This window comes from Gopherus flavomarginatus, chromosome 1 (genome assembly GCF_025201925.1).
Source record: "Gopherus flavomarginatus isolate rGopFla2 chromosome 1, rGopFla2.mat.asm, whole genome shotgun sequence".
Lineage (NCBI taxonomy): Eukaryota > Metazoa > Chordata > Testudines > Testudinidae > Gopherus > Gopherus flavomarginatus.
In genome coordinates this window covers 111,136,924-111,150,153 of record NC_066617.1, presented here as the reverse complement: position 1 = coordinate 111,150,153, position 13,230 = coordinate 111,136,924, and the positions used below count along the sequence as shown (strand labels likewise).

At 42.5% G+C, this 13,230-nt stretch overlaps 1 protein-coding gene across 2 annotated transcripts in view; it reads right to left on the bottom strand.

Moving 5' to 3' along the window:
* The window catches only part of DGKI (diacylglycerol kinase iota), a 308,370-nt gene that overhangs the window by 135,345 nt on the left and 159,795 nt on the right, over positions 1-13,230 (bottom strand). For both annotated transcript variants that reach the window (XM_050918163.1, XM_050918170.1), the window contains 4 exons: positions 8,167-8,227; positions 4,425-4,538; positions 3,236-3,373; positions 1,931-2,009 (listed from right to left, as the gene is read on the bottom strand). In XM_050918163.1, the coding sequence (XP_050774120.1) occupies positions 1,931-2,009; positions 3,236-3,373; positions 4,425-4,538; positions 8,167-8,227 (392 nt within the window). The remainder of the gene's footprint in view (positions 1-1,930; positions 2,010-3,235; positions 3,374-4,424; positions 4,539-8,166; positions 8,228-13,230) is intronic.

Genomic DNA, 13,230 nt, shown 5'->3' with positions numbered 1-13,230 from the left:
CATAAGCACTGAGGTTACCACTGAAAAGGCAACATTCATTAAAAGTAACATTTGAGATACTTACTACCTAGTCTACCTAAAGGGAAATACCCAACTACTTTAGAGGGCAGTTACATTTCCACACTGTGAAATGCCTGCGTGGACTAGGAAAGTTCAAGTCAGTATCTTTATTTATTGTTTTTGCTTCATGATATTTTATATCATTAACAGTAGCTCTGAATGCAGGAATGTGCATGCACATTCCATTTATTAGACCAAATTCTGCTTTAACGAAACTAGTGTAAACCCAGAGTAATTCCACTGATTTCAATGGAGTTACTCTGGATTTATACCAGTTGTAAATCAGATCAGAGCCTGATCCATCCCGATTATTTCCATAAATAACACATGACAGAGGAAATTAAATGAAAACAAACACACACAAGACAACAATGACATCAAAATGTAAGCTTTAAGTTTTTCTCCCCCTATACACGCAGGACTCATTTGTAAGTGTTTGTCTTCAAGGAAGTGAGAAAATAACTGTGCCAGCTAGAATGGGAACAGCAGATGTAGGTGCTTTGCAAGCTTTCCCATACACACATACCCAAACACAGATTGCTCTGAGTATTTTCTCTCTCTCATCTAAATTTTTAAAACACTGGCATGTCTGGAATAACATTCATTCTTTATATAACTCTACAACTTAATAATTAAGCAATGCTTCCACTAAGCGAGAGGGTAGCCATGAAACTCATCTATACTGTATTGCAACCACATTAGGAATGCACACTGGGGTGCATTCATAAAGACATGCATAGTGCTGTCATCATTTCATTCCTGTGCCCTTCTGTGGCCCTTCATTATTATTCCTGAAGCTTACAGCAGTCTTAAACATTATAAAATATGCATTAGCTCATTCCATCAGGCATTCAGCTCTTTATTTAGCCTGGCATGAGGGTGTTACCTTTTTACTTTTTTAATGGCATTGTTATAGTATAAAAACGAGAACAAGTGAGGCTTCAGTTCAAAACTCACACAGCTAAATCAACAACATGCTGACCAAGGAATATTGAACAGGAGCTCTGGTAATATAAATATGCTTACCTAACACATGCACACAATGTACTGCCTGTCAAGCCAAAACTCAGCTGTTTAGGCATATTTGGAATTCTGTGAGAGTTTCTGGCAGAATACAATCTTCATCAGTATGAAGAGACCCCACGCTAGGACTCCTGGGGGATTTTTATGGATTATTATGAAGGTCTGTTTATTTCCTTACGAACATAGTGGATCTAGGGCTCAGTATTGTCCAACTCAACCTAATAATACTATACCACAGTCTTCCATAATAAGTCTTTCTCTAGTTCTTCTGTAAACATGACTTTACTACTGCTGCCATCTACAATCCACAATTTCACATCCCTATCACCGCCCCTCCCAAACCCTCCTCTACTGTGGGAAAAATTTGCACCCAATGTAAATTCTCTTTTTCTCTCTGCTGTTTCCTTATTTTTGTCCACATGCCCTCATTCTGGATCAACATAAGCCTTTTATAGTATCTACAGCTCTCTTTAACATTTCCTTTAGAAGCTTCAAAACTTCAAACCTCTCCCCTCTTAGTCTCTTTTCCTTCCATGACTCTCAGCTTTTCCAACCAATTTCATCAATCTTGTTATATCACCAAAACCTTTTCTATTTCTTCAGTATCCTTTCTTCAGTGCGATGCACAAAACTGGACACATTTGTCCAACTGTGGCATAATAAGTCCTTCAGAAACTAGTGTTAGAATCATTCTTCCCACTTTCTTGTCTGGGACAGGAGTTAATATGTTTCAGCATTCTCTTTAGATTTGGGAAACAAGTTGTCATAGACAACCCTAGCTAAAATTCAGAAGCCATTTGTCCATTCCTATGATTCCCCAGCTAAGGGAATTAAGAGTTCCTCTCACCTCGGGATTCATGGAATTCCAGCGTGACATGTGCATCAAATCCAAGGCTGAAGTAATTATTGAAGACACTGAGTGGAAGCTGCAATCAAAGACCAGAAAGGAAAACATGTGAAACTGTTTTGGGTACAGTATGCAAGAAAAGACAACCAAACATTTCATGCCATCCCTCAAATTAACAGCTTATTGAAAAGCTATAGAAGGAGAGAAGAGTAACCTGTGGGAAATTTTATATGCAGAGTTGCTATGAAGGCTGGAAACAACTTGCTGAAGATAATCAAATGCAAAAATGAAAGAACACAAACATCTGTAGTGCTTTATGGTCACATAAGTGACTCTGTAAACATGGCATCATGGGGTTCGCTGTTTATCCTCTCTCAGCAATCTTCTACTTAACATGTCAAAACAAAGATTCTCCTAATTGCTGGCACTACAAGCTCAGCATGGCATCTGAAAAATCAAGCTGTGTTCTTTCTGCTTCATACATCAGCAGCAGCAACACAGATCCTAGATTCAGAACTCGGCTGGTAATTCTGTTGTTGATGCATGAGGCAGACTAGAGCACATCTGGCCCTTTCACTGCTCTATTGGCTCTATTAGGCTGACAAGAAGGAAAGCTAGAGTTCAGTAAATTATAACTCAGAAAGGTTAGAGGGCTCTATGTGCAGAAACAAGGAGTCATTTTCACAGAATCTCTTTTCTCGCTATTGCCTCACTTTAAAATAATTGCGGATTAAACTGGAGAGAACAGAAATACAGCTCCTCCCATGACAAATATTCCAAAATATCTGAAAACCTTCCAACTCGTAGACCAAATGGGGGAGGGTCAGTGATGTAACAGAACCACACAGAGGGAAGGGGGTGACAACCTCAAAAGACACAGGCTAGCAACCCATAAACAACACCTTGCTTAGAGAACAGATACACAACTGGTATCCACTAGCAGCAGCCCAAAGAATATACATATGCTTTGTGGTTTTTCAATCAATTGAGGACTGGATCATGGGGCTAGCTTTCATTACCACAGCTAACAAGGCCAGGGGAAGAAGTAATAATCTAACAAATGAGATGCCACAGATTTTCGCCCTTTGACCCAGGGAACAAGGAGTTTGTTTAAGCGCTAAGATATCGAGCATTATGAGGGACAACAAATGGGCAGCATGCTGTAACTGTGATCTACTTCTGAATGTGGTGACATCTTTAACCTTGCTGTAGGAGGAGACAAGAGTGGAAAATGTTTTCCTGAGTCCCAGAAACCCCAGCTTGCATCCTGCATGCTCTCTCTGCTGTAAAACAGGCAGCTCTAACCTTACGTGCCCCATCCTCAATTTCTTCCTGCGGCAAATCGGGGTTTCGTTCCACCTGGAGGTTCCAGCGATCCAGCTGGACAATAGTCCCGTCTTCTACGTGACAGAGAATCTTCGAGACAGGCTCATCTGTGTAACCCTGGAAGCAGAATGAGCACCACCAAAGACTCACTAACAGACTTCTAGAACACCATCACGTCACACGTTAATTACCTGACTGAGACACCAGTGACCATGCCAGGCCAGATCTGTGTGAAGGAAGTTTGTATGAAAACCAGACTAAGTCTGCCCAACAGGTTCATAAATTTATACTGTGGATGAACCAGGAACAAGAAGTTTGGCAAACAACTGTTGAAATTTACAGTCTCTGCCCAGCACAGTAAGGCCAATGGTATATGGAGGTGACTTAACAGATTTCACTAAGAGTGCCATGCCCTTTTCTGCAGTCCACAGGTCCTACTGACCACAGGTGGCAAGATTCTGTACACACATGCAATAAAATCCCTGCCCCAAATTGTTCATAAGATCTTGCCTTGTTTCATCACAAACCTGAAATGCAGTATGGGTTGGTGAACCTTTGGGCAGATGCAATCTGAGTTTCGCAGAAACCTTTTCATAGATGTCAGGGTGGGTTGGATGGTTGCAACCACAAACCATGTCAAAACTTGTTTGTTTCAGATGAGCTGAGATTTCACTTTGCAGGCTTGCATAAACCCAAAAATCAAAGCAAAACTCAGAGAGTGCAAATCCATAAGAACCAATAAACAAGCAAAAGAAGCATTCAAGAAACCACATGCAGCTGCTGAAATTCACACAGTTCATTTGCAGGATCTGGGCCAAAGCAGGCACTAGTTATCAGAGCAGCTGAGGTGCCCTGTATTTTACTTCATTGTGTGGGCTAGAAAGACATATTAGAATTAAATTTTGTTGTCAGCTTTGAATAGACTCTGGATCCCACCATGGAACAGGGAAGAACTTCAGTTGTATTTGTCTCCATCTGCAATAATTCTAAGTGCATCTTAAGAATGGAAACAGGCACAAAAATCAATTTCAGTCTGGAATGGATTTTGGATACATCCCTGTCTTCACTCCACTGCTGTAGCTAGCAGAAGCCCCATCCTATAACAACTATCAATTAGAATGAATAGCAGGTAAGTCACAAAGAAGAGGGTACTAGAGTCAGTGCTTACCCCTCCCCAATTGAGGGTGCGAGCAAGGTCATTCCCAGTGCCAAGGGGAAGGACGGCAACAGGAGGCTGGGGGCTGAGCTGTAGCTCATCCAGAATGGAGAGGATCCAGCCCACCTGCAAACAGAGAACAGGAAAGGGAAAGAAATCAAATTAGGTGGATTTAAATAGTGAAAGAGAGAGAAACAGACAAACAGAGTTTATCCTCATCACACATATGGTCAAGTGGTATTAATGGGAGATGCAGAAATGAGCACTGCTGAAAACCAACCATTTAGCCCCCCTGCCTGAGCTTCCTCTTCCGCAAAATAGGGATAACAGTATTTATTAGCCTGCCTCACAGGAGTGTTACAAGGAGCAACTGGATTTCAAGTTGTATATAAATACTGATTATTAAAAATAATGAATTGGCATTATTTATTGTTCTATTGATTTAACAACAATCACTTCCACCCCCTCCCTGAGCACGAAACGAAAGCACCTACAATTATGGACTTGTATTTATACCTGACTGAACATTGCTTTGAAGGTTTTTAATTGAAATTCTTGTCATAAAACAAAAGACCTCCTTGGATTATCTTCTACAGAGTACCAAGAAACATAAAGCAAAACTAGACAGCATTTTAAAAAACTTGAATAAAAAAATTAAGTTGGAAATGACTAAGAACAAACATCTGAAACTCATCCTAATTATTTTTTCACAGTAACAGCATTGAAAGTAAGGGTTAAAGGGCACTGTACCGCTGGAGATGCCATCCGTTAAATGAGGCACAAAACCAAGGTCCTGATCATTTGTGGTTATCAAAGATCCCAAGGTACTTTTTCCAAGAGTGGAAATGTTAGCTTTGCTATCTGGGCCAAATTCCTACGTGAGCTCCAGTAGCTAAAGAATTCTTGTTTACTACTGAGTAGTGTTGCTTTGTGCTGTTAAATGGCTTTCATGTTCTACCAATAGCTGTGGATTAGTGGTATGTGATGGTGGAAGTGACTCTTGTAGGTATAGAATTTTTAAAGGACTTTCTGCATTTCCTTGAGCTGAAAAGGGCTATTTAACTATATTAGAATAATGTAGAATTTACACTTTAAAATGGTGGTGTGGAAAGCACAGTCACTGAGGGACAGATTTTTTAAGGTCTTTAGGCATCTAGTGGGATTTTCAAAAGGGGCTAGAAGCCTAACTCCCATACCTTTAAAAATCTGGCCCCTGGTGCTTAGAATAGGAGATAGAGTCAGGAAACCCTAAGGTGAAATCCTGGGCCTCCTGAAGCCAAGTGGACCACCACTCTGCCATTGACTTGCTATCTAAAATTGGGCAGGTCACTTCATCTGTGCCTCAGTCTCCCAATCTGGAGAGTGGAGATAATACTATTAAATCACCTTTGTAAAACTGCTTTGAAATGATACATAAATTGATTCTATTTGAGTGGCAGGCCTTATTATTTAGTTTGACCCAGTCTCTAAATATCCAACAGCAATCTTGGGGTTAGGGGTGACAAGGCCTACCATCTTTTGTGAACTGTGTAATGGTGAAAGGATTGATAGCCCTGGAGGCTACAGCCTTCCATGTATCCCCAGGAAAAGGAGAGCAAGCAATGAAACTGGAAAAGCTTCCACTTTCTGCTTCATGTCAGCAAGGCGAAGTGATATCTGGTCTTACTGAATATTCACTAAGCCCATCTGAGCAAGATTTTTCATTGGTTTTTGGGACAATGAGATATTAATTTGTTTCAAATTTAACAGCAGCAAAGAGAACAGTCTAGAGTTGTTCATACTAATGAGAAGGTGCTGCCCCCTATTGCTCATACTGTGAAGTCAAGAGAAAACAAGAGTTGGTTAGAACCAATCGAGCTGCACTAATTTTTATATTAAAATTCTGTGGACCTAGACTATCTCACATTATAGTTTCAGCTCCCTTGGATGGTAGACTGCATACATTTGACAAAGACATTAGAAGGTTATCTTTTTTCACTATGTCCTCTGCTGAAACAGTGTCCTGTAGGTTCTGGAGGAAACAATCTCTAGTGAATCACAGAAGATGTCCCTTTGCTGGACCCTAGCTGGTTCGCTCTTACTTTCTCTCTGACAGTGAAGGCACCCTTCCATTCATATTAATATTCACTAAGGCTGGGATTTTTACATGGGCCTAAAGAGATTAGATACCCATCTTCCCCTGAAACTTAATGGGAGTGTGGGGGGAGACTCATTCCTTTAGGCTCCTTTGAATATCCCTGCTTATGTCCATTGTAAACCATTCCAACAGATTTAACCCTCAATTATATGATTTCTCAGTTCGGGTGGCAGAGTTCTGTCATCAGGGTAGCCCCTACACCTTATATACCACCCTGGTGGAAATGTGCCTGATCATATTTAGCTATCTCAGAAGAGACAGTGCGATGTCATACACACTGGAGTATGACAAAATCACAGGCAATATTGAGAGAAGTTGATTATGAAGAAGAAAGATTCTATATTGGCTCACAAATAGGCTACATCTACACTAGGAAGTACGAGTGTGATTCTCCTCCTCATGTACATATGCTCCCACAAGCACCCAGTGAGCTAGCAGTGTAGCCACGGTAGCACGGGGGGGGCAGCAGCAGAGACATGGTTGAGCTATGCCAAACACATATCCACCGATTTCAGAGAGGTTTGTACTTGGCATGGCTTGGCCATGCCTCCACTGCAGCTGCTTGTGTTAATGCAGCTACAATGCTACTTATACTTATGCTAACTCAATGAGAGCTAGCAGGAGTATGCGTGTATGAGCAGAAGAATCACAACCACATCTAATACTCAGCACCTATATATCTTAGATATTTATATGGTCCTTGTCCATGTAGAATCTGAGCACCACACAATCTCTAATTTAGAGATCCTCATCACACCCCTGTACTAGCCCCATGTTACAGATGGGGAATTGAGGCACAGAGGGACTAAATGACTTGCCCGAGGTCACACAGGAAGTCTGTGGCAGAGCAGGAAATTGAACCCAGGTCTCCCAACTCCCAGGGTAGCATCCCAACCACTGAATCATTCTCTCTTTCATGCACAGATATCAAAATACTTTACAAAGGAATTGGGAGAGGAACACACAACTTGCCTATAGTCACAAAGGGAGGCAATGGCAGACATGAAATAGAAAGTGGGTCTCCTGATGCCTCGTCACATACCATGGGCATAGTTGGACTAGACAGAGGATACTGCCCCCCCAACTGCAAGTCTCAGATAAGCATGGAGTCTGCCCCCCACCACACACATATGTGGCCCTGCTGGTTTGACTGGAACTGCTCCCTCCCACCCCTAAATACAGAAGTCAAACTATGCCTACATCACATACCCTTGCCACTGGATCATCAGTTTTGGGATATCAGCAACAGTCAGAATGGTGATACAGCAGAGGAAAAGACCAGTAAAATTGAATATTATTCAGCTGTAAAAGCTGCTTAAGGGTGAAGGAAGCTTTTTTTAGGTATAGTATCATGTCCATATTTTATTCATAACAAGAATGTAATCCACAAATATTATAATAGATAGCACCTTACCCACTAGATATTCTTAACCAGGGTGGCAAGGGAAATTTTGCAATATATTTTATCATGTTGAAAAGTCTCTTAATTATTAATGTTCCCTTCAAGCACATACTGGACTGAGGTCTTCCTTGCAGGGGCTTTTTTGTCCAACTCTGTCCTTTCTGAGTCAATGGAGACAATCATCGAGTTTGACATGAAATGCACAGAAAACCTACCGTTCCATCCCCACCGCAGGCCAGGATTCGCAGATTTGGCACTTTTCTGTACAGTTCGAGTCTGTCAAGGAAAACGAAGGGGAGAGTCATAAGGAAGAATATAGGATGGAAGTGAGCAATTAGAAATACAGTAACTGCAATAAGGGATGCTTCACTCATAGACAAACAAAACAATGGAGGCAGTTGTACATACCAATGAAAAAATATTACAGAGTGCCAGTTTTATCACTGAATACACTTACTTCACTGCCAAGTGTTCAGTATCAGACATAAAGAGGTGGCATGGAAAGAAAAACTGCCCCTACAACAAAAATGCTCCATTTTTGGAACTATTACCAGCATCTGCTCAAGGAAAGTTTACCCTTGGAACAGTAAGGATGCTGTAGTTCAGTGGCTTTCAACCTATTTTCATTTGTGAACCCCTAAAAAATTTCAAATGCAGGTGCGGACCCCATTGGAAATCTCAGACAGTCTGCAGACTTGAAAACCACGAGTTGAAAACCGCTGCTGTAGATGAAGAATGAAGTGTCCCAGCAAAGTGGTGTGGAGAAGCTTGAACCGTTTATACTTCAAATAGTTTTGGTTCAACTCGTGCTGATAGTAACTCACTTTCACCAAAAAATTCACTCCAGTATCTGACATTAGTAACACAGATCTGGGCACGCGGTAGAAGGGACTGCAGGAGATTATTAGTTCTCCTGGAGCACCCTCTAGTGGTACTAAAAAGGCTACCGAGCAAAGGAGTTCTATGAAAACTTTTCCATAAGGTAGAACTTCACCCCTTAATAGCTTCATGCTTCATAATTCATTTCTCATAGATTTCACGTTTGTCCCATGTGCTTTGAAACAAAACCGCTTATTTTTCTTAAAGCAATAATGTCTTTTGACTGGTATGATCATAGTAAATAGTATACTACAAAGGGTTAAGCGATATATTTAGGCCTCTTTTCCGAACTGATAGCTCAATTCAGCAGTAATTTTCCATACAGAATCATGGAACTTGGTTTCGTGAAAGAAAATTAAATCCTATTGCTGCAGGTATGACTATGAAAAAAAGAAAAGCCGACCAGGAAGCAAGCCTGGGCTCTTCCTTCCATGGCTCAGCAGGCCTTATTCAATAGGATTATTTTTGGTTTTTAAATCTTCATTCAAGCTGAAAGGAGACTTTCTCACTTCAGCTCAGAGGCTGGGAAACTCCTGATTTTCTCCTTGTATAAAGCAAACAAACTTGAAATTAAAAATCAGACTGTAGGTTGAAAATGCAAACACTCACTTTCAGGCCTACTGAGAGTCCTGATGAAAGTAGGAGTATGGCTAAAGTAGGATAGCCCTTGCATTTGGGGCATTTCTCCTGCCAGCTCCCCTGACTCCCATTCAGGACCGGCGCTAGAGTTTTTCGCGCCCTAGGCACACAGCCATTTCGCCGCCCCGTGCGCCGCTCCCGTGGCTCCGGTGGACCTGCCGCAGCCATTTCTGCGGAGCGTCCGTTGGTCCGCGGCTCCGGTGGAGCTGCCGCAGTGGTGCCTGGGGGAGGTCCACTGGAGCCACGAACCAATGGACCCTCCGCAGGCACGACTGCAGCAGGTCCACCGGAGCCATCTGCCGCCCCCTCCCCCAAGCAAAATGCCACCCCCCGAAAATCCTGGCGCCCTAGGCAATTGCCTAGTTCACCTCAATGAAAGCGCCGGCCCTGCTTCCACTATATTTCCTCTAGACTGTTAATCTCGCTTTTGCTTCTGAAACAGATGACTATATTGTGGAGGCACACACTGATCAGATGGGTGTTTTTCTGCTGTGTTTAACACAAGTGCCCTCCTACTCAGCCTACTGGTGGGTTCCAGTCACAGAAGGGAGCACCAATTATTAAACTGACAGGGAGAGCAGTCTGCTAGGAATCTGAAGGTGTGCAGCAAATTTCATATCCCCAGCAGGATTGGAGGGAGCTGAGGAAATGGAGAACAATTACAGATTTGGTGGGAACAAGATAGAAAAGGAGAAAGTAAAACTGGAGAAACAAAATCCGAATTTCCTCCCAGTGTTGTACAACCTCCTCGACTTGTGAGTGAAACTTGACAATTATGAATTTAGAAGGGCTTCAGCCATCACCATGGTGTTGTGTAAATTACATAAATTTACCTTAATAAGTATTTGCTCCCCAAACAATTGTAACACACCTCACATACATACGCAAAAGTGCTCCAAACAGAGTTGCCACCCATCTGGATTTTACCCAGAGAGTCCAGTTTTTGGTTTTCTGTGTCTGAGCACCATTTAGGGTTGCCTGGTGCCTGGTTTTTAACCAAAAGTCCAGTTACTGCAGGGCTAGAGGAGGTTCAGGGTCACTAATCTGTGGCAGCCCTGCTCAGCCAGGGCCACTTCCTACCTGCAGGGCACCTCCTACCTTGAGACAATCAAGCGAACAATGGGGAAAGGGGAGAGGAGCTAGTGATGGGGCTGGGTCTTTGGAGGGAAAGAGGCGGAGCAGGGGTGGGGCCTCAGGGGTTCAATTACCAGCAATTAGAAAGATGACAACCCTAGCTCCAAAGAGTTTATAGTGGGGCTAAATACCACATAGCTTATGCTTCATCAGGAATACCGACTGAGCTGAACTATTTTAGTATTAATTGTTTTAGGAACAATGTAGATATAGACAAACTGAAACTTGTCCTCACATTACATCCCACAGTGCACTGATGGCCTTTCAAAGTCTCTCGGAATGCAGTGTTGTTGGGAGCTGTGCCAGCAACTTTGGGATAGGTAATCAGAGAGCTCTGCAACTGAAATGGTTTAGGACAGTGCTAGTGTGGGTGTGGTGCTACCCTGCAAGGTCTCAAAGCACAGTTTAGCAGGGCCAGTGAGGTTGCATTAAACCATTTGTGCTTAAACCTGTGTGATGCAAGTTCCATTAGTTCCATTGCCAGTGTTTCATTTCTGTAGCGCAGATAAGGTCAACAACAGTTTAGCGTGTTTCTTCACCATCGGATGTTCAATCTGAGATACCAATAATTTAGTCAAACAGCAATGTTGATAAAGAATTGCTGTGCTGAAATGATACTGAGATGGCAGAAGACTACGGTGAAATGCAATCCTGATGAAAGACCCACAACTGAATAATGTGGATCCAGGTATGAGAGTATAAATCGAGGGGCTGGTTCTCATTTATACTCAAGCCCTTTTACAGTGCTCTGACCTCCTGAACTTACACCCACTTAAGGCCTCATTACATTGCCAGAGTGGTATGAAGGAAGGAGTCCTGGTGCACATGAGAATCAGGCCCTGAAGTTTTGGATGTATGGACAATAAAAACTTTCTGACCCCTCTCACATGGGTAAGTATTTGAGTTTACTTTGTGGGATTTGTATCTGTTTTATGGTCTGCATGATCTTAAGGAATGGTTTGCAAATAAATAATTAAGCAACTTAAATGCCTCTTTTTCAGGCAGGGCTGCTGAGAGTGGGTTCAGGCCCCAGTGGAAAAAATTTTTCGGGCCCCTCAGCAAGGGTGGACCAGCTAAACAGGGCCGACGAAGTCAGGGAAGCCGGGCCCTGGGCTCTCTTCCAGACCGCTGGGCCTCAGTAATTTGTACCGGCTTCCCTCCCCTCTTTTCCTGGCCCTGTTTTCAGGTAACAGAGAGTCAGACAATCATTTCTAGCCTCCCTCCCAAATGAAAGGGAAGAACTGAACTACCTTGTCAGTCAGCCCCTATAAAAGGGAAGGGCTGCTTATCTGCCAAGGGGAACACTATGATAAACTTTGCCAGCACTGTGCTTGTGGCCCAGGGAAATGAATTACTACTTGGGCAGAGATAGTTACACACAGTTGCCACATCTGGAGAGTCACACCTGATCCACTGTCATGGATAACCATTAGAAAAAGGTCAGCCAGTATGTGGCTGATGACTTGGGTACCCAGCAGAGATTTAGGCATGGTGCTTTGTTCAATTAGGCTGCCCCTGTGACTATGGGAGTCTGATCACCCATCCTATGTAATAAGGAAGGTCCTTGACTAGGTGGGGTGCTGAATGCATATAATAAGAAACTGTTAAAAAGCTTTTGATCAGATAAAAAATGTTTTAGAGCAGTAATCATACAACATATCAAACAGTGTGATACAATGTATGATTTTGTATCATAACTAAAATGTGGTATCCCTTAATGGAAACTTTTATCCTGTATTTTTCATATATCTTTGTCCTGTACTGCCTGAAAAATAGCAGGTCACCCCATTCTTCAGCTACCTCTTTGCCATAGCAAGTGCCATCTCTTACTAGATCATTTCCAGACTTTGTGTTTTATTGTATTATTTGGCAGGGCTCTTTAAGAAAATACAAATCACCTTACAACAGGAACACCCACAATTTGCCTGAGGTGACCACTTGCCAGGACACAAAAATTCACACCTAAATATCATACAATGCAACAGATTACACACTCCCACTTTTATTAGAGTGGTGCAATTCACGGAGGTTACAGGCTTCAGCACACAATGCTACATCTTGATTAAAGTGAACTCCGCTCCACCGCATGTAGGTTACTCATCATCAAGATGAAGCATTGCAAGCTGGGCCGTGGAGTCTCCACACACCTATATAAAAGGGGCAACGGCAAAAAAAACTTAAATTAGCACAGAGTTAAGGATGCTTGGTGGTATATTGTCCCATTTCAGAATACTGAGTTGAGTAAAAACAAACGTCTGAAAACCAGGAAATGTACAATTAAGGTTGCCCATTCAACCTTAACTCTGCCCTCTTTCAGCCATGCCCCAAGATGCACTGTTAACATGCAAACCTTTACTCTGCCACCACACAGTTGATGAAATGTACAAGCTTGTCACTTCCCAACTACTGTAGTTCCCCTTCCCACATCGCTAGCAGTGAATGCAGCTCCCTGAAGTGTTCATTCTTTAGTATTCAGAATTTCTATTACTCTTGCTTCCCCCCTCCTATAACTCAACTGAGGTGCCTAGCATGAAGGAAAACTATGCTACAGTGAAATGATGCCCCTGGCTGGTTTCAGAATGGTTGGAAGGTGGAGTTTGTGGCAGGACCAGCGATAGAAATCACAG